At 42.4% G+C, this 21,677-nt stretch overlaps 1 protein-coding gene across 18 annotated transcripts in view; it reads right to left on the reverse strand.

The window, feature by feature from the left end:
- caska (calcium/calmodulin-dependent serine protein kinase a) overlaps positions 1-21,677 on the reverse strand; it is a 159,287-nt gene that overhangs the window by 56,966 nt on the left and 80,644 nt on the right. For all 18 annotated transcript variants that reach the window (XM_035407849.1, XM_035407833.1, XM_035407834.1 and 15 more), the window contains exons 3-5: positions 14,618-14,723; positions 11,249-11,326; positions 7,700-7,772 (exon numbers count right to left, since the gene is read on the reverse strand). In XM_035407849.1, the coding sequence (XP_035263740.1) occupies positions 7,700-7,772; positions 11,249-11,326; positions 14,618-14,723 (257 nt within the window). The remainder of the gene's footprint in view (positions 1-7,699; positions 7,773-11,248; positions 11,327-14,617; positions 14,724-21,677) is intronic.

A 21,677-nucleotide genomic window follows, 5' to 3' on the forward strand; every position in this document is an offset into this window, starting at 1 on the left:
TCCATTAGCGCTCTGCAGCAGTGGAAAAGCACATGCTTATTTGAAACATAAATATCCAATAACACAGTAAGACATCTGAGTACCTATGATGCAGGGCACAAGTCATCAGCATCTCATGTTTAGATATGATCAGTGTCACAACTCCTCTCCTTTGGTGGCCTGTTTCAACTAATATTTAGTCCTGTCTACAGCAGCGGTTCAAGAGAATTAGCAAACTTTAATGATAAACACTGTCTAGACTCGACACTTTGTAAAATGTATTCTGTAATATGCTAAAAAATGGAAATAAAAATTATTTTTCTACATGTCGCAACAACTCAGTAACTCGATCAGTGCATGCTTTTTGTCTGGTGTGACTATTGGAAAGAGTATTTTATACAGTAATCAATTTTCCATGTCACCCACCTCATTCCCTCCCATAATCCACAACGAGCCCTGATGCACTGTTTGGGAACCTTTTGCTTCTACAACAGCAACTACATTGCCTCTCAGTGCTCCTCACTGTGCTGGACATGGCATGGTCCACCACTTACTGCTCACTTACAGTACTGTGCAAAAGTTTTAGGCACCCTAGATTTTTAAATATAATATATAGTATATATTTGGTCTTAGATGTTTATTTTTTGTTTTCTGCATTTGTGTGTCAGTAGAAAAGAGCAAATTTGAGATTTCCAAACATGAATTTTCCAAAAAATGAAATTTTACAGATACATTTTTGTATTTTGTTAAATAAAGTAATATTTTAAGTAATAGACTACTTTCCAGATAAAAACTTGATCAAGGGTCTCTGGGATTACCTGGAGAGCCAGAAACAAGCGAAACAGCCAAAATCTGCAGAAGAACTGTGGCAAGATCTCCAAAATGCTTGGAACAACCTACCAGCCGATTTTCTTATAAAACTGCAGGACAGTGTACCTAAGAGAATTGATGTAGTTTTAAAGGCGAAGGGTGGTCACACCAAACATTGATTTTATTTAGTTTTTAACTATTTACTGCTCTTCATATTATTTAAAAAAAATATATTTATAACCTTTCATTTCATTATTTTTGAAAGCATCTTAGCTGTACAGCATTTTTTTACAGGTGCCTTTTGCACAGTACTGTATATGAAAATGCAGTATACTGCAATACAATACTGCAAAAATGTTGACATTTTGAAAAATAATGATGAATATACTTAACAGCAATGCATTTTAAACATAAATACTCCAATATCTTAAAATGGCAGTAATTCAAATAATAGTTTATATATTGTGAAGCATTGAAACATCTTATTCTGATCTTGTAAATATATCTAATTTCTATATGTTGCCATATACTCCATCTTTGTAAGGGAAGACTTTGAAGTCTGGCACCCATCCACTGTCCTCAGAATCTCTTGGTGACATAATTTTTTATTAGCTTTTCAAATGGAAAGCATGACATTTTTCTCTAAATCGGACGTGATAGTGAGCATGGTTTTTGATAAAGTTGCAAATGTAAAGGCAGTTCCTGGGTGAGTTTGCTGTGTCACCGTCATCTGATGACTGTTGGAGAAGGGAAAGTGGTATTGCTATTTTCAGGTAAACATCACAATTTAATGCATCTTCATTCACTGCCACATAGCAGTCCTGTAGTTCTATCGCCACTTCATTCTACCCAGAAGTCATCCCTGTTACTATCCATTCTGTATCACTTCTACATCACATAAGCAAAAAAAGCAATAAAACGAGATCCTTTTCGACACATCAGTAAGACAGACATGATTACTTTGCAGAGATTTCAGAGCTATTTAATTTAAAATATAGGATTTTAAATAAATATTTCACATTTGTAAACATTGGTTCTTCTACTCTTAATCATCTTACTCTTATTCTCTGATTCATTTTTAATGCATAAGAGAAGATATTCAAAACCATTCCACAGACCAACATTAAAAAAAATCTAATTGTGAATCAATCAGAAGAAGAAGCCGGCACCACACCAGCAAGGGCTTAAATTTCACACTGCAGACAAAACTGCTGCTGATGAGAGCAGGCCTGCCTGCAGCTTCTGCATTACTGACCTGGCCGAAGATCTCCAGATGGGCTTGTGAGCATTGTCCAAGCACGCACAAAACCAACGGTCCTTGTAAATCCCGCCTCCTCATTTTCCAGCAGCAACACAGTGAATGTCGTTATGGGAAGATTTTCCAGGGGGTATGCTCTGTTTCAGGACATTTGTTTGTAGCCTCATCCAGGCTAAGTTCAGCAACCAACCAGTAGCGCAATTTTGAAGGAACATTTTGCCACACAGTTCTATTCTCAGGTTATTTTTGTTCAGTGTGGTAACATTTTTTTAAATTTTTTTTTATTTTTAAAAACCTTATCTTTTTAAAAATGTCATGCTTTCAATTTGACATTGCAATAGAATTTCCATCAAGCATTTCATAGATGTCTTAAGACAATGATTTTGTGATTACATATAGGGCCTTGAGGCAAGGGAAATATGGCTGGGGACAAGATCAAGGTCAGGAAACTGAAATCTGAGGATTCTTTGCTGATGTGCTGTTTTAATAATTATTTGCATTCACAAATGACCCAGAAATGTTTTAAATGATGATTCTTGCAAAAGAAAATGTAGAAAAGCCAGTAGCAAGATTGACTTTCTTTCTCCACCTTGGCTAAACGCCAGATTTTCAGTGGGCGCGGTTAACTGGGTACAATGAACATCACTAAAATACCACAACCGGTGTACTTGTACTGTGTAAATGATGCTCTTGCCACTTTTGTGTGGGCAAGATAAGCTGGAAATGCCTGAACATTGTGCCTTTTCTGGATGAAGAAAAACCAGCACCTTTTTTTCTTTTCCAAAAAATGAAGAAACCCACAAGACATGGGTTTCATTTCTGGAGGCCCACAGGCACTACAATATTCCAATAACCCCAACGGCTAATGTTTGTAGTGTCCATTTTTGTGAGGATGACTTCACTGACTATCTAGAAAGAGAAAAAAAAACCCAACGTGGGCTTGCTAAAATTCAAGTGCTGGTGCACGGTGCAGCGCTTTCCCTCCCTCCCAACTGTCGCTGCTAGAGACACTCCCAGTGGTCACAGAACAGCCGCGTGATGGATTGGTAAGACCAGGTCTACAGTGGCAGCCCAGCGTAGGGTGAATTGCCAATTTCGGGGCTTTCCAATGCAATGAGCCTATTCAAAACCACCCAATCAATGCTTTTTTTAAATCACATGCTGTCCATTTAAAAAAAAAAAAAAAAAAAATGAAACATAATTTCAATTCCTGTATTTACTTCTGTTGTTATGACTGTTCTGAACTGTGGTCCCCGGGGTGCTGTATTGTAATTTTAATTATGTTTCCGTAGTTGCCATGATGCACCAAGAACAACATTCATGTGAATATTCCCGAAAACGTTATACAAAACCATAGAAATTGACTAATTAGGCTGGTTTCAACTACATATGTATCAGTATCAGGTCTAATATAAAAGTGGCTATGATTAAGTGATTTGTGCATGATGCTGCTGTGAAATAAGAAGAACTATTTGCAGAGACGATTAAAGAAAGATTTGATAAATTGCTCAGAAGGATTAGCCTGTTTGGTAAGACAGAAAAAACTCTGTTATATTTACTTTGACACGTTTCTACTTGGATGACTATTCTTTATTTCAATTTGTAGGCATAATGGAGTGCATAATTGCTCGCCGCAGGTGCAGAAGGTATAAAACTCCAATTTTTAAGTGTGACATACATTCTGTGACCAGACTGCTGAGGAGTGCCAAAAAAAGCTGCATCTATCCCATGCTGTGCTGCAGGAGGTCTGTGGGATAGCTGCACAACAAGTTTCTGCACGCTCACAGTTGAGCTTAAAGTAACAGCAGTCCTTGCCTTTCTGGCCATTGGTCCGTTGCAGCATGCCATCAGTTTTGTGGCTGGCATGAGCACTGTCACTTCAACTATTCATGCAAGTCTAGGCCAACATGCCAGGAAGTGCACTGTTTTTATAAATGACTGCAAGCTAGCAATTATAAACCGTCAATGTTTGAACAGCTGCAACTAAATTTTTAATGTTTTTCCAACTCGACAAAGTTTGGACATATAGGATACAACACAGTAACAAAGGTAGAGCTGCTGATAATGATAATTTTGATTGTCCGTTTGCTACCTGTCATCATACATTTCCCTCTCCCCCTGCCTCGGCATTCACTCACATCATTCAAATCTCTTTTCTTTGGCCCCCCCATGACAAGCTGATTTTTTTATTCCTGCGCACATCCCTGTCGTAGGTGAAATCATTCGTTAGCGGTCGTCTATATGATCATTTAAAATATACAAATGAACTACTGTAGTTTCTGTATTGGCTGTTTCAGTATATGGTGGACTTAGTTTCATTATAATACCCTACCACTCACTCAAAAAAAAAAAAAAAAAAAAGAATCGTTGGATTGACTATTGTGCCTGTCATGGACCTGTCTGTTGCCTGTGTCGGGGGATGGGGGGGGGGTCACTTTGGCAGCGTCCCAGTGCTCTGCTCTGTTCTACTGTGCAGGCGGTCACCACATGTCTCATCTCCTGCTGTGGAGAGGCAGTCGTTCAAGGGACAGCAGATGGAGACCTCGAAAAGTAAGATGGTCATGACTCTGAACTGGCTGCAGGACAACACAGACGTGTGGTGGGCTGTGGATACAGAGATGCCACTGTGGCTAAGTAGTTGAGAGCAATATATATTAGAGCATATACATTTCTTATTGAACTAGAGCAGAGTTCTTCTCACTTATGTCGTCAGGTGTAATTTTTCCAATCTAAGGAGCGCCGTCTTGTCAAGCAAATGCAAACATAGAGCAAACATCTTGTGCTGTAAGTTGCCCTGGCTGCTGCCCCACTGAGGGCGATTGGTCAACAGCAAATTTCCATGACTATCTGTCTGGCATCCAATTGGCTGAGAATGACATGTGCTCCAGGCAGAGAAGGGCACTTTGAACAAAGCTAACTGTAGCAAATGGCATTGGAAGGGACAGAGCATCTCACTCATCGAACAGAAAACTGTGGAAAACATTTGCAAGACACCACAGACCTTGCTCACACGATTTGTTCCACTGTTCCAACTGAAGATACTAAAGAAATATGCAATTACAGCAAAGTAGCCAAGAGGAAATATGGCCGACAGGCCTAATGTCTAATCCTGCTTTAAATATTGCTCATTCCTTCACCTCATAATTTCCAAATATATTATGTTTAAAGAATGAGCCATCCATGAAGATTAAGAAGTTAAAAAAATCTACCCCATCGGGATTTGTCTGTACTGAACAATGTGTTCAGCAAGGCAGTTCAAGGTGTGTCATTATTTCCTTGCTTCTCTGCATTTCCAAGACAAACTTTTTCCTGTGACGGTTCTAGCTATGATGACCCTCATTGTCACATACTGCTTCTGCATCATACTGCTTCTATACTCCTGCAGTGGGACTGGCTCAGTTATGTTGGGTTGGCCTGAGATTATGGTATGCAATAGGATAAAATCTCAAAAGAAAAATAATAAGAAGAAAAACACAAAAAGGCACTATGGTAACAGAGGGCGGTACACAAGCAGAAACTGCATTTTTAAATAAAGGCCAATAAAATATAACAAACACAGAACTGGAGGCAGCGTTCTGTAGCCTATAGCTGTTGGTAATAGGTCAGTGAATAAGCTGATATTTTATAAGGCTGTACTGCCTATAGCACATAGAAACAGATGTAATTGTCAAAGTCTGTTTAAGGGTGGTGGGCTGGGCTTCTGCAATCGACCGCAGAAGTAAACAAAAGCTTTCTGAAGAAATGCACATCGGGATTCAAATGAAATGCAATGACGACTCTGACTTTCACGCATGGGCGGGCATGCTTATGCTGATGCCCGCTGTTAAATATTCAACAAGGACGGCGATTCCAAGTGACCTCGACAAGATGTGCCGAATCTTAGCCACTGTCAGGTGCGTGCATAAATATTTACTGTAGCTTAACCATCATTTGGGGAGTCTTCATGGAGCACACACTAGCCTCTTCAAGCCATTTCAAGCCAAGAACAAGAACAGCAACACACCTATTCTTGGTATTTCAATGAACTGCATTTTCCTGGTACAGTAGTTATGGGAACTTAACCAACAGTAATAACCAGATAATCCCTGGTATACATGTAACATTTTGCCAATAGATATCCAGGTGTTTCAGTAAACTGCAGCTGCCTGGTAAATAGATAGTGTTCACTAACTCTATCTAACATGAGTAACCTGAGGTTTGCAGAACCCAGACTCCAAGCAGCAATACTGAAGCTACACAGCTCAGCCAGCACTTAGAGCAAGCCCGAACTACTCTGAGGTACATCAGATTATGTTCTTCTTACAGTAGACTGTTCTGAGAAATCGCTGACAAGGAATATGGTACTTCGAATTTTCAGTGTCCGCAAAGAAAGATAGTTTTTCCCCATACTGTTATAACAGTGAATTTATTTAGCACAGAAACATTTTTCCGCTTTGCTTGTTTTGAATCAGAGATATAATCTTGTTTATAGACTCAATTAATAAAATGAAAACCTTTGGCATTGGCACAGACTTAAATGAGGCTTAATTTGGCGTCTAGAGATAAAAGCAAACAGTTGTTACAATTGAATAATATCAGCTGATGATGCAAGAGCTGCTTGGGAAATGCACTGAATGATACACCAAAACAAGGCAAAGCTGTGCAAAAGTATACAACTTTACAGAAAGAGAGGGGGAAGAGCAGAAGAGTGAAAAACATAAGTAGAATAGAATAACTTTATTTTTGTCCAGGGGGAGCTTCAGCAGAGTACAGAGAGGGTGAACAGCAGAAGACTGCATGGCATACAACAGGTTCATTTCAGCTCCCTCAGAGAGACCCAAGTGTAAAAATAGTGCTTACCTAATAGCAACAGAAGGGCTTGCATGTCTGTGTGTGTGTGTGTGTGTGTGTGTGTGTGCGTGTGCATGCGTGTGCGTATGCGTATGCGTGCGTGTGCGTATGTGTGAGAGAGAGAGAGAGCTGCCCAGCACTAATTACTGACTTCTAGCCTCTCTCCATCACGCTACCAAGGGCCTTCAATTAGACACATCAATTAGGCCAGTAGAAAAACAGAGAGACAAAGACGAGGTAGGGGACTGTCCTCGGGTCCTGCATAATACATGCTGCTTTCGGCCTTTGAGAGACGGAAAGGAACATTGTAATTGGCAGAGTGTAAATGCATGACTGTCGCTTGCACAGACTGCCAAGTCACTGCCAAATACAGAAAAATGGCCTCGGAAACCTCTGAGGGACAGATGGGTGGTCTGGGGGGTAGTTTCCAAGTCAGGAGCATGAGTTTCACTGATGTGCTCAATAGAGTTTCAAACATACACAGAACACAATCCAATGATGAGCACTTAGGCAACCATATTGCATTTTGTTTCTGGGGTGGGGCAGGGGCTAACCATAAAGCGGCCTGAATTTAAGAAGTCAAAAACACAAAATTGCTGGCCCTGCAGCGGACACACCATTTTTTGCTGAAATATTGTTCAGTTGGTACTGTTGAGACCACTAAGTTTGGAAGCACCAAGAGTTACTCCTCACAAAATGAGGAGTACATTGTTTTTTTCTGTAACACTTTAATGATTTTTTTCCCCAAAACTGCATAAGGAAATGGTTACCGTGCAAAAAATCTGCACACTTTCAAAAAGAGGAAGAAAAAAAGAGACCTACCTTGACGTCCCGATGAATGACGTTGTTGTCATGGCAATAGCGCAGAGCCTCAAGGATCTGTCGCATGTAGTGACTGCAAACAGAAAAAAAGGGGGTTGTGGGGGTGCTTGAGGACAAAAATCACTAACTTGGCCAGCTTTCAAACTTAATGGCCTAACAGCTGCAGACACAAATGAAACAAAATGCAGCAAAAGGAATATATACATAAAGTCAAGCGTTTACATGCCGCTACTGAACTCCCTCCCACATCCAACGCACGTCAGAAACTGGATAAGAAGAGGGTATCTTGGTTGCCTTCCATTTCACCAAGAATTCAGACTTATAAGACAGCATATTTATTTTTTATTTAACATTTATTTACCCAGGGTAGGTTCGCTGAGCATGGATGCTCTTTTGCAGGAATGCCCTGCTTCACACTCATACACATTCACACCTGGGAGCTGCCCAGTACAACCACAATCCTCTATTGTTGGCCACTGAGCAGCTCCACTGGAGGGAGAGGACATTTTTTTAACCAATTGAATCAGGGGATGATTAGGTGGCAAGTTTTTGTGAGAGCCAGATCTGGGATTTTAGCCAGTACACCGGGGAACCCCCTACTCTTTGCGATAAGTGTCATGAGATCTTTAATGACCACAGTGAGTCAGGACCTTGGTTTAAGGTCTCATGGGAAAGACGGCATCTTCTACAGCACAGTGTCCCCGTCACTGACACATCAATTGGGAAGATTGCTCCCTGCTGGCCCACCAGCACCAGACAGGAAGTAGAACACGAAATGATGTCCCTATTCAAAGGCATCACAGAATGGTGCTGACTACGGTGCCCTAATTGGGTCAATTTTCAGGCAGCACCTGGTGTATCTTTCATAGGTAGTTCCATTTGTGAGAGATTAACTTGACGCCTATAAAGGTAGCTGTCCCCGATGGAAGCTGCTTAACAAGGCAGGGAAGCAACTGCCCAAGACTGCTTCAGCAAGCATCGCCTTAAATGTGTTGAGTGCCGCAGATGAAGTTCCTTCATGAAATGAAGTTCAATCTGATCTGACCGTGACTTTATTTAACCACAAAGCACTCCATGTTTTCCATCATATTATACTGCAAAAATCACACAGTATTTTTTTTTCTATCTCTGACTGAAAACCCTCAATGGCAGAACCAACGAAAACGCAAGACTGTGATTGATCGTCGGTTATACATTTATGCGCATACTTAAGAATCAACGTCAGGGACGTTTATGCGTTTTTCCCTTATACCCAATTTTGCTTAAGTATTTTTTTATGGTGCAGAATACAGCATAATTACAACATTTAACAACCAAAACCGATGGATTTGCTTCCTAATGTGTAGAATCCTACCATTAAACTAAGCATTGAATGGTGCACGATGTGATAAACCTATTGTGAATGGTATAAGAAGCAGGCAATAAGCAATTGCCTGCTTCTAAATGGCTGAAGCAGCAGAAGAACACTGACACTGGCAATTCCTTATACACGGCAACCTTTGTTTTCGCTTTAACAGTAAAACATTGTCCTCCACCTGGCTGAGAACAGCTTCATTATTTTTTATCAGATGGATGAATTACTCTCAAACGTTCTCTGAACTGAACCTAAAAGCACTTCATTACAGCACGCAAACACCTCGCAGCATTGTGGAAATATTCTAAATCTACGCAAACCGGTGTATCCAAAAAAAAAAGAAAAAGCACAGACTTCATAAATATGAGCAGCACTGAAGATGAATATCAACTGGAATATCTAAAGCAGCTATGTTCTGCCCTGCAATTTCAGAAAAGAGCCTAATTTCCCTTCCTGCCTTTCAAGCCATTTGCCAGTCCATTCATCCTTCACCTGAACTCGAGATTATATATTTCCGTTTCCTCTCTGTTGAATGGCAGTGTACGATGTGGACAGTATGAGACTTTTGTATGAAAAATGCAGTGACAGTAACAACCATTATCAGCTTTTCTAAACCTACCTCCGCTGGCTGTCCTACAGTGTGACAAAAAAGCAGGGGAATACATGCAAGACTTAAAAAGAACATGAAAAAGCTGGTTTAAATCCTGAACTAATAGCAACTAACTACAATGTTTTGATTTTTATCAGTTTTTATCACTTACTTCCATGAAGAAACTGCCTAATTGACAAGCTTTACTCTGCCTAATTGACAAACTAATTCATACACAGTGCTTTCACGTTTGTCTGGTGTTACTTTTTAACCTGTTACCTCCTGGAACATGCTGAACTAAACATCAATCTGCTACCTTTTTTAAATATTCCTTTCAAGAACGTTGGAAAGAATGACTCTTTCTCCCAACCGAGCTCCTTTGCTACAGAAGCGGTACATGTGTCCTACTCAAAATACAACAAAATACATGATATTTAGTGCTGCAGTCCAGAAAACAAAACAAAACTTGTTTTGTAGTCAGGAATGGACTTATAGGTGAGTTTTCTCTGCCCAATTAAAATAAAATAAATGATCTCGGGCCTCTTTTTTTGGAACACTTTTTCCTCTATTAAGGGTTTTAAATTTTTTATATTCCACCGTCAATTTTTAATAGATTTTTAACTTATAAAGCTTTTAATGGTTATGCTCCAGAATATGTTAGTGGACTACATATTCGATACTCTCCGCCAAGATGACTTGATGACACAAGGTGCTAGATATTTGAAAGTTCCAGAATAACTAAAATTACAATGGGAGGCAAAGCCTTCTCCCAGTGGTCCCGTCTTATGGAATAATCTCCCTCTGAGCTTCCATTTTTAAACGTAGGTTCAGAATTTACCTTTAAATTACCCTCCCTCCTACAGTTAAAGATGTGTAGGAACGGTGGATGAGGACCACAAAGCTGTCTGTGCTGTCACCCTTTTCACTGTATGTGAACGCTCCGGTTTGCTGTTCTGTGATGTGTTGCGGTGCTGTCAGTACAGGATTACTTCTTTGCTTGAAATTCTTTTATCAGCTAGTCTAATACCTCAGGCAATAATCTATCCAAACACTCTGTCTATCTGCACTGATAGATTCCTTGTTACTGTACTTGTCTATTACCATTTAGGTATTACTGACACCAGGTTGGCCACATGATTCCTCCCAAGATATAGAGGGGAGGAATTTTGGAGGTTCAGGTTTGGCCCTGCCTTGATTTTTCCCTACTTCCTGATTTTCTGTAAAGAACTTTTGTGACAATGTCTCTGTAAAACGTGCTATATAAAAAAGAACTGGATTGAATTGGCTTGCATGAAAAAAAAAAATTGTAGCCTTATAGTCACAAATTATACTTCCTGTATAACAATCTGTCATCCACAGCCCGAGTCCACAACACAGGCTCTGGGTGACAGGTCTCAAGTGAACAATTACACGGTGCTTTCCAATCATTCATGTTTCCAGGACTTTAAAACTGACATAAGACTGGAACTGGATATTTCTTTACTAAAAAGACAGGTATCTGAGTACCTATAAAAGCATTGTATCTTTCACCTTCAAAATGTGGTGCAAAATGGCTGCCACTCCACATTGAGTGCAGAAAAGGAATGAAATTAAACCTTGGTCTTACCTGGCAACTGCTTCACTGTAGACAAAACCAGCATCCGCCCTTTTAACAATCTCGAAACAAAGGTCCGCCCCGTCCATGCTGTGAAAAATGAGAGAGATAGAGACATCAGTCATTTATCAAACATTCACACCCAAAGAGACTTGCACAGCATACATTTTTATCTATTATCCACAGTATCCATTTACACAGCTGGAAATATACGGAAGTGCTTCAGATTAGGCACCTTGTCCAAGGATACAATAGTAGTATCTTGCCTGGGCAGCAAACCTTCGGGTTCCACACCCAGTTACCTAACCATTATTCTACAATGATACCTTAAGAGACTAAAGGACTGTGACCAGCAGAGGCATAGAAATTTTGGACATTTTCAGAGATCAGTTCATCATCTCCAGTACAGTGAAGAGCAGAGTGGCTTGGGGGGGGGGGGGGGGGGGGGGGGTGGGTGGGCACATATCTCTCAGCATTACAGACATTAATAAAGCCATGACAAAAACTGCCTTTCAGCAGTTTGACAGGAATCATTCACCAAGGAGATGAAACGAGACATTCTGTAATGATTCAGCAGATATTAAGGAATAATTGAACACTTTTGAGGCAGTAATATGTGCCCCTCCCCCTATAATTTTTCAAAAAATAAAGTCTGGCCCTGAAACAGAATCAGATTACCACTCATGTTTAGTCTTTTGTTGGAGTGCATTTAGCCAACTTGGAGCCACATATGGATTATATTCCACAAGACATTCCTAAATGGTATTACTACAATTATATTCTGAATGACAGGACATTGGAAAGAAAAAAAACAAAAAAAAAGATAGCCATAGTGAAGACTGGTGGCATCTAACTGAAAAATTCTTTTCAGCACAGGGCAGAGACTCCGATGATAACTAACACCTTCTGTCCTCTTAATTAGGCTTCATTAAGTGCTGCTGGTCTCAGCTGTTCACACCAGGCCATGATCTTCAGCTCTCCATTTCTCGCACTTTCAAAACAGCAGCACTCTCGTACCATTCAAGGAAATTCGGCACTCGGGAATTTGCGGAACTGTGAATTTGCGAAGCCGAGCGGCCTTTTTACAGCCGGTGGCTTTGGCTCTTGAGCACACCGAGGTCTGCACTCGCATGAAAATATTCGCTCCGTACTGTCTGCCGCGAAAGCTCGGAACACCGCTCCGGGCAAGGGCGCCTGCCAAATAAAGCAATAATCAAAGATGATTATTCTGACGGACCATTTTATACCCTAATTATCAGCTGAAATGGGCAGCGTTGTGTTTTCTGCTTGCATAACGGATCCTCTCTGGCAGGCCGCCGTTGGATCGCACAACCAACCGCCGAAAAGGCAATCAAACTCAGGAACGTGATGCAACTCTTAGATTGAGCCTCCCAAGAAAACCTTCCCGATGAAGCCGTAAGAGTTCCTTTCAGGTTCCAAATCGTTCTCACGGCGTTGGCTGAGGAATAGCCCGAGTGGAACGCATTTTTAAAGATGCACATTGCGTTTAACAGAAGCTTTGCCACATCATTTCAAACATAAACTCTGTAACAGAACAACCACAGGGTAGAAATCTATATTTTATGCGATAAACTGTGGAAAAATTGGCATGCTGCCTTTCAATACGGTAAACCACACCCCTCACTACGCAGTCCTTAATTTGATTAGCTGATTCCCATAATTGTAATACCCAGAAACACCTTCTCTATTACAGCATAGGCCACTCCCTCTTCTTCCAAAAACGTTATACACCTTTACAATTGGCCATACTAAAAACTGCAGGTATCCTAGGGTTTTTTTTGTTAGTAAACTTATGCACTATCCATACACCCTCCTTCTCCTCTTATCTAAAATGCAGTTAATAAGCAATTATAACAACAGGCAGAATTGTTTTGCGGATAAATAACAAAGGTTATAAACAATATGCATTTATCTTTTACTATCTAGTGACCGAATACTAGAAGGTTTCATGTTTCTTGGTCTAATCATTGTAAATGAAGATAGGATGACACTGCATATCTCGTTCTGTAACAGATGTAAACATTATAGGCAAACGGTCAGAAATGCAAGTAACTGAGCTTTTAGTAATCCTAATTTCCCGCAAACCCCAAAAGCACCCTCACGTTTAATTTTTCCGGGAAGAAACCCCCGTCTCCCATGCCCAGGTCAGAGCGAGATAGGCCCTCGGGAAGAGGCACAGGCTGTGGTAAATGAAGGAGAGAGCATTCATACGTACAAGGCTTCAAAGGCCTCTTATTTCCCTGGCCGCAGGCCCTCGGCAGCGAGCGCGACACCTCTGACCGAGCCTCGTAACGCCACATTCCCCCGACCTGCCCCCTCCCCTCTCATTCCATCTCCCAGCATCCCCGGACTGAACAGGAGAGGTGCGAGAGGAGCCCGCAGGACAGGAACGACTCAAATCCAATTCTCCAATCCAATCACAGCTGTCCAAACGTGCCCTAATGCAGTTACCGCCTCCGCGTTCTTCAGTCGGAGGGGGGTCGCGACCTCGCTACGGCGACGCGTCCCTCAGGCTGGAGTTACGCCTTCCATTCCACACCCCCCCCCCACCTCGTACACACACAATTACAGCTGCTCTTCTCCACTCCAGGCCAATTCAGCCCCCTCCACTCCCATAGCACTCCACTCTGCGCTCTGTACGTCCAGAATGAAACAGCGGATACTGTGATAAAAATGTGAGGAGAGTGAATTCTCGGGCTGGATAATAAGACTCCTGTTATTACTCATGTTTGAGACAGGCTTGTGATGATGATGAGGATGATGAAGACTGCATAATCTGTGCAAAGCGTAAACATTCATAGATCAACAGAGCAATATCTCCTCTTAACCAGAGAAAAAAGTATTAATGTTGCCTTACCATTCTTGCTAATCTAATGCACACTTCATTTGCATTTCATACAGAGAAAAAAGTTGACACAGGGTTGGGATGATTAACGATGTGAGCTTAATAGAAATTGGAGAATGATGTACAGGGGTATCCTGCTTTTTCTCATTGACTCACATGCACCCAGAGAAACATGCACACACATGCAGGAAGACATGCATTGGACACGTGTGCAAGCATGCACAGAAATGCACATGCACACATGCAAAAACACTACACACATGGGTTTGCTGAGGAACATGTGTATCCATACACAAACACAGACATGCACGCATACACACACACACACACACACACACACACACACACACACACACACACACACACACAGCCATCCCAGCTACGCGGACAAAGGACTACGGCTCGTGTAGCCCAAAGTCTCCGCCAAGAGGAAGCCAACAATTCCCAGCAGCCCTCTGGCTTCCACCTTCCTTGCCTCTTCATGCACTGTGAAGTAAAACAGAAGAGACACTTACAACTCAAAGACCATGTAGAGCATCCCGTCTGAGCTGTATGTCTCCAGCAGCTCCACAATGTGCGGGTGCTTGAGCATGTGACAGATGCTGGCTTCTCTCTTCAGATCTGCGGGGAGAGGGAGAAACAGAGCGGCCGTCAATTCCACAACAAGCGAGCAGAAAAACCGACACAGAGATACAAGAAATGACAGCTGCACAGCCAGCAGCAGCAGCAGAGAGATGTCCCCTGCCACAGAATCGCCAGGTAAGACACGCAAAAGGGTGTGAGGATTTCCACAGCCAAACACGCGACCGGCGGAAGCACCATAAAAATTCCAGAGCCAACGTACAGGTAGTGAGCCGTAATGGCGCCTGATAGTATGTCAGGCAGCCATGTGTGGCCGAGTCCGTGACAGGGTCTACCAGTGCCTGGAATTCTACATGGGGAATACACTCAGAATACACTTTCAGACTAAGCCAATGAGGAGAAAGGCTGTTGCAGAATGTCCCGTAAGTGTTCGGTTAGGTTAAGATTTGGTGACGGCCACATATTTGGTGACCGATACGTCTATAAAGTCAGTGCCATGCTCCTCCAGCCACCGCATTAATACTCATGCTCAGTGGATGGGGGAAATGTCATCTTGAAAGAGACCCCTCTATGCAGGAAAAGATTATCTTTAAGCAATCGCTTTAAAGACGATCGCTCAGTATCAGTAAAACGGCAAACTGCCATTGAGGATGTAGGCGATGGTGATGGGTTGTGTGTTGAGAAAAAGAAAAAAAAAAAGTATTTCCAGCCTTGAGATGGTCAGCTCTGACACATGACTAATCCTATACAGACCTATTTACCGTTTCTGGTGCAAGAACTAATATGAGCCACCACTATGCCATTTTTCACGCACCGCGATGCATACGTGCATCAGCCTGGCTGATGTAAGCAAGCCGTGGTCTCCCATGTACCAAAAGTGCACCACACAGCACAGGCACAAGACCGTGTGATTGGTCGACAGGTCCAGTGTGGTTCAGACCAGTGTAGGCCTTAGGCCCGCGTTTCCAATTGGTTCCTGGGCCCCGCAGCCCCACCCACACATCAGCAGGCCCACGGACAGTCACTTCAATTAGCCCACAGCCAAGATAAACTGACAGCACAGGACAGGCTGGGGGTGACCCAGCCCACCAGGATGGGGGGGGAGGCATAAGGACAGAGGAATGGCTCAGGGGAACGGGCTGCACTGCTGCAGCTTTGGCATGCCGTCAGTCAATCTCACCCTCAATCCATCCCATAATAACCACTGGACACACAAACACCTTTTCACATTCTATATAACGCCTCTCAAACACTGTAGAATAAAGCTGGACTTTCGATGGCAAAAATACACGTTTTATGCATTTACACTTTTATAATCTAGCATGTAAAAAAACGGACAAAAATATGTTAATCCACTTTCACAGCAAAATGCGGGTTAGCGTTTTCTTATATAGCACAACTCAGAATGACTGGACTTGGTGGGATTGAAAAAGGTGAGTCACTTGACTACAAATATGCCATGAAATGGAGCAGTGAAACGATTATTTTAGAGGGCAAGTTGTCCTGAAAACGCTCTGGACAGAATGCAGGCACAACATTGCACTGTAAAAAGCACAGGCAGCAGGTACCTCTTCTGTAAGCTATTTTGAACCACCAAAAGATGACTTGGTTGAAATAAATTGTAGTCTTTTTTATTTTACTCATTAAACTGTACTTGAGAATGACATGCTAAAAAGTGATAGCTGACGGTAATCAGTTGTTCTGTTGTGCTGGAAACAGCTTGTACGATTGAAGTTTTAGCTTCTGTTTGTGAGGTCGCTGAGCATGATGAAACCGTAGGCCCTCGATGTTTGACACACCTACATATTCATTAAAATTTTTTTTCCCCACTTTGACCTCACTCAGCACGTTATTTTTCCAGTTCAGTAAAATGGGAGCCTACAGGACCACCACTCCCGAAGCTTCACAGTCCAGCGAGCATCTCTCATTGAAAATCCGCTGATGACGTACGACATGGCTGTCTAGAGTTAACCTTTACACACCTTCACCTAACGCCAGTAATTCCTCATGTAAAAACCTGCTTCCACAGGAAACCAGTGTACATGTATGTCTAACCTTGCATTCTAACGCCCCATGCTATCCACCATCTGTCAGCTCACTGAGCCTCTGAACTCGTCAAATGTACACAAGTGCATAATTTAAAACCGTGTTACACTGACAGTGTAAAAAAAATACAGAAGGGAAAATGCTGACCGAACACTGGCAGAAAATAATTAAAAATAAGCATTGCTGTGTCTGGCAATACCAGAAACAGTGAGAAGATTCACGGTTTGAGAGAAGTGGCTCAGCTTTGATAGTCCCGGTCTAAAAGAAGAATCATCTCCTAAAACATTCCGATTCGGAGAAAGCCGTGGTACGCCAGTGTTTGGCAAAGAAACACTTTAGTCGCCTACAAAGTTTTCAAAAGAAAAGGTTTGCTAACAGGTCAGGCTAGTGTACTTAAAGGTTTATGTGCAGCGGACACTCCATGATATAAGATCAGTTCATCCGCCCTGATAGGCAGACACTTTCAAATCCATGGATGAGTGAAAGCAGAACAAAGACCTTCGGTGAACCTGTCATTTGCTTATGGGTCAAACAGTACTACAGCAGGACCATCAACTCAGGCCTGCTGCATTCATCCCAAGTGTAACCATAGGCTGTAGAAAAAAATATGAACCATGACCAGTGGCTGTGATGTCACCCATTGACTTTCCATGGGCTGGTGAAAAGCATTCTGAAACTGTGGAAGTGCAGTTTGTGTCCCGCCATGCTATACAAATTGGAGCCAGAGACTGTGCAGTAGGGAAAAGGGGGGACCCTTATATGGTCATGACGTCCATGCCAATTTTTGGCTGCTAGGTATACATCGGCTATTTGAAATGTAATACATATATACTGTGCTGTCTGAGTCAAAAAAAAAGGTTGTGAATCAGTCAAAGTGGGGCGATTCATTTTCTAACTGTATTAAGTTTTTCGGTCTACAGGGCACAAAAATAGCACAGCAAACAGCTACTAAGATTGAACACTACTCATAATGTGTGCCTCGTGGCTATGCTTCAGATGACAACAGCAAAATCCATGTAGTGTTTTTCATGTTAACACAATCTCAACTCACAATGGCCCAAAGCAAGGAGTAACTCCATAAGTGTCACACTCTTTACGCACCCCGACTAAAGCATACGCACACAATTTACAATACAGTTATTTGGCACATGCTTTTAGCCAAAAATGATTAAGGTGGAAGGGTTAGCGTTAGCGGAAGGTTGCTTCACCATCGGGGATGAGGCCAGGAAAGAGACGGGGTCGCAAGGAGAGGAAGTTCGGAGCCTGAAGAGACAGCCAGCGGGCCAGTGGAGGCTGAATGAAAAGTTCTGTTTGCCTGTGTGTGGTGTAATCATTTTCTGAAGATAGGAAGGGGCAGCTACATTCAGTTTCGGTATCACACTCCATCACACACACACACACACAAACATGCACACTCTCTGTCACACGCTCACACACTCTATCTCTCTCACGCACACACACACACAATCCCTGTCAGTTATCTTATTCACTACAGAATAAATCCTGGCGCACAGACACCCATGACCGGCGTGGGCCCGATCAGGCAATTACCAGCACAGCCCTCTCATCTGACAGCAGTGTGGAGAGTAAATTACCCCGGCCTGCTCTTTAGCTGCCTTTCTCATGTGTAATTAACAGCCCTGGCTTTCGGCAGGCAGGCCGCACTGAAAACGGCACCGTTCGACTCAAAAACAATTGATTAGCAAAGCAGATGAGCTTTGCGGATCCATTCACATCAAGCCCAGCGCAAATAAAAATGAATAAATCTTGTTAGACCGTGCTCCATGTGAAAAGCCAGGCTGAATGCACAAACAAGATTATTTCTGCCATCTCTCAAATGGCTCCATGGAGAGGAAGCCTTTCAAAGAGACTCTCTCTCAATTTCTGTGTGTGTGTGCGTGTGTGTGCATGCGTGTGTGCGTGCCTGTGGTGTGTGTGTGTTTTAGCCCACTTTACTGTAAGAGAGATTAGCTCAACTAACCCTTTCACCTGATTAATATTAATGGCTTTCAGCTCTTCTTGTGTTCCTGACAAAATCCTTCCTCCTCTTCCCAAACATCACATTCAGGCATGAGGAGAGCAGCCTCTACGCTGAGACACTTCAAACCCCAGCTTCAAGTTTTTCTCAGGGGCTAGTGTTTCTTACATCAGGTCTGTGACTGATTACCATGGGGGTGATGTGCAGGAAATGCAGCGAATTTAGAAGCTTTTTTTTTCCCTCAAAAAGTCAATAATGTTTACTGTGCACCCAAGAAAACCGCTCATTGGACTGAAAGCTGGAAAAATCTTATCATGCAAAGAAAGGTTTGTCATGCTGAGCGTGACTGGGCACGGTCGAGTAGTTACATGCCTCTATGGTCCATCCCTGACAAATAAGACAAATGTGAAAAAAAAAACTGTGCGGGTTTTGAAAAGTCACAGGCTTCGATAGCCATTCTGGCCACCCATGGCAATGAAGAGACATGTCACGCATATCTAGATCCTTTGAATCACAAATGTGATAAATCTGAGCCCAGTTATGAAATACTGTGCAACATTATGCAGAAATTACAATGTGCTGAAATTTGGGTCAGTTACATATGCAAAACACTTACAATTCTTTAGATGCTGGAAAAATTTGGAAAACACATAAATAAATAAACTCCTGCAGATCCCCGAGAACCGTCCATGAAGCTAGCTGCACATTCGGCATAATTCCGCAGAAATTACAGGTGTCTGAAAGGGTTGAAGTCACCAGACTGGACATAGATGACTGTGGCATGGGGCCTTGAGTCATGGCAAACTTGCCTGCGTGGAGTCCAGAGGTCTACACCCGATAAATGTACAGAATGACAGATAATCGTGTAAAGGCTGTGCTATTAAGTGTATAAAAAGTAGGTAGCCACACTGGACGTGACCTTGGACTAAGAGCAGGAACAGTGATTATACAGAGCTTTGAACAATCTGAGTAATAATGATGTCATGTTTGAGCACAGGAAAATAACCCAGTGAGTAGATGATGCTATTGGTAGTTGAAGAGAATATCTAATGTGAAAAAAAAATTAGAAAACGTTAAAAAAAAGTTAAAATGTTAATCCTAATAGTAACCTACTCAAATGTGAATATAAAATATTTGAATGACTATTGAAACCTATTTAATTTGACATCTATAATCTAAAACAGCTTAAATGTGCATAATGTGACAGCATGCACATCTGGCCTTTCAGTGCCTATGAACACTATGAATTACACAGCATGGGACAGCCCAGGCTGCACAGGTTAACTTTGTTGGCATGTGGCTCTGAAAGCCCAGCCTGTGTCTCCCTGTATCTCAGGAAAGGTCCAGGTGTATCAACCTCGCCAGTGTATACTTAAAAAAAAAAAAAAAAAAAAAAATACAATTTAATCTGTGCCAAGTCTGATGTCAGTGCTGTTTCAGAACCTGCCACTAGGGGGAGCATGCAGCCTGTGGCTGTTCTGGCACCAGAGAAGGCAGGGTGACAGAGAAGCAACGCATCATTTTTAGGTGTTGATTTATGATTATGATGTCAGCACATTCAAGCTCGAGGCTACACCTTGTAAAAACACATCTATTTTGAAGAAACAAGAATGATTAAAACTGCTGAACTGTAATAAAAGAACAGAAACGCACACATGTCTCAAAAGACAAAACTGCCTACTCTGCATCCTTACACCGTTTCTCCCTGTGTGCACTCTCCCTCTCTCTCTCTTTGTCTGTGAGTGAGGGACAGAGAGAGAGAGAAAGGCTCTCCACACCCTGCACTCTCACTCGTCCCTCCCCTCCCCTCCACTCCACTCCACTCCTGCCCCACTATCATGCTGGGAGGTGGAAGCTGGAGCTGTTTACTACAATCCCCCTCCTGACCCCTTTCAGCAGCATAAACACCCCAGGCATGTTTTCATATCAAAGGACATTACGGCGCACAGAAAGGGGGCTACGGAGGGAGAAACAAGCCTGAGAACGTGCTCGAATGGTTGGATACTTTGGAGGTTACGGAACAATGGGCATGACAGCTGTATGGAGGGTATGGAACAATGAGCATGCCAACAGTATGGAGGGCATGGAACAATGAGTCTGAAAACAGTACAGAGGGTATGGAACAAAAAGCCTGAAAACATTACTAAGGTTACGGAACACTGAGCCTGAGAACATTATAGAGACTGTGGAACACTGAGCCTGAGAACATTATGGAGGTTGTGGAACACTGAGCCTGAGAACATCATGGAGATTGCAGAACACTGAGCCTGAGAACATTATAGAGACTGTGGAACACTGAGCCTGAGAACATTATAGAGACTGTGGAACACTGAGCTTGAGAACATTATGGAGGTTGTGGAACACTGAGCCTGAGAACATTATGGAGGTTGTGGAACACTGAGCCTGAGAACATCATGGAGATTGCAGAACACTGAGCCTGAGAACATTATAGAGACTGTGGAACACTGAGCCTGAGAACATTATAGAGACTGTGGAACACTGAGCTTGAGAACATTATGGAGGTTGTGGAACACTGAGCCTGAGAACATTATGGAGGTTGTGGAACACGAAGCCTGAAAACATCATGGAGATCGCAGAACACTGAGCCTGAGAAATGCTTGAATGGGCAAATACTCTACAGGTGACGGAAGAATAAGGCTGAGAATTAGCTCAAATGAGCAGATACCCTGCAGATTATGGAACAATGAGCCTGAGAATGTCATGCAGGCATAGAACAATGAACCTGAGAACATGCTAACAACCCTGAATTGGTAAACACTCTACAGGCTAACTGCCATGGATTACATATGATATAGAGTGCAGCAACCAAGGAACCTGCATGTGGAGGGCAGCTCTCCAGGGCAAGGAGTAGGCTTCATTACTACAGCTAGGCACCTACAGCTTGTCACATGAACAGCTAAAGAACCCCGTCTCCAGCTCCAGACAGCAAAATCAATTTAATAGACTGG

Source organism: Anguilla anguilla, chromosome 3, assembly GCF_013347855.1.
Source record: "Anguilla anguilla isolate fAngAng1 chromosome 3, fAngAng1.pri, whole genome shotgun sequence".
NCBI lineage: Eukaryota > Metazoa > Chordata > Actinopteri > Anguilliformes > Anguillidae > Anguilla > Anguilla anguilla.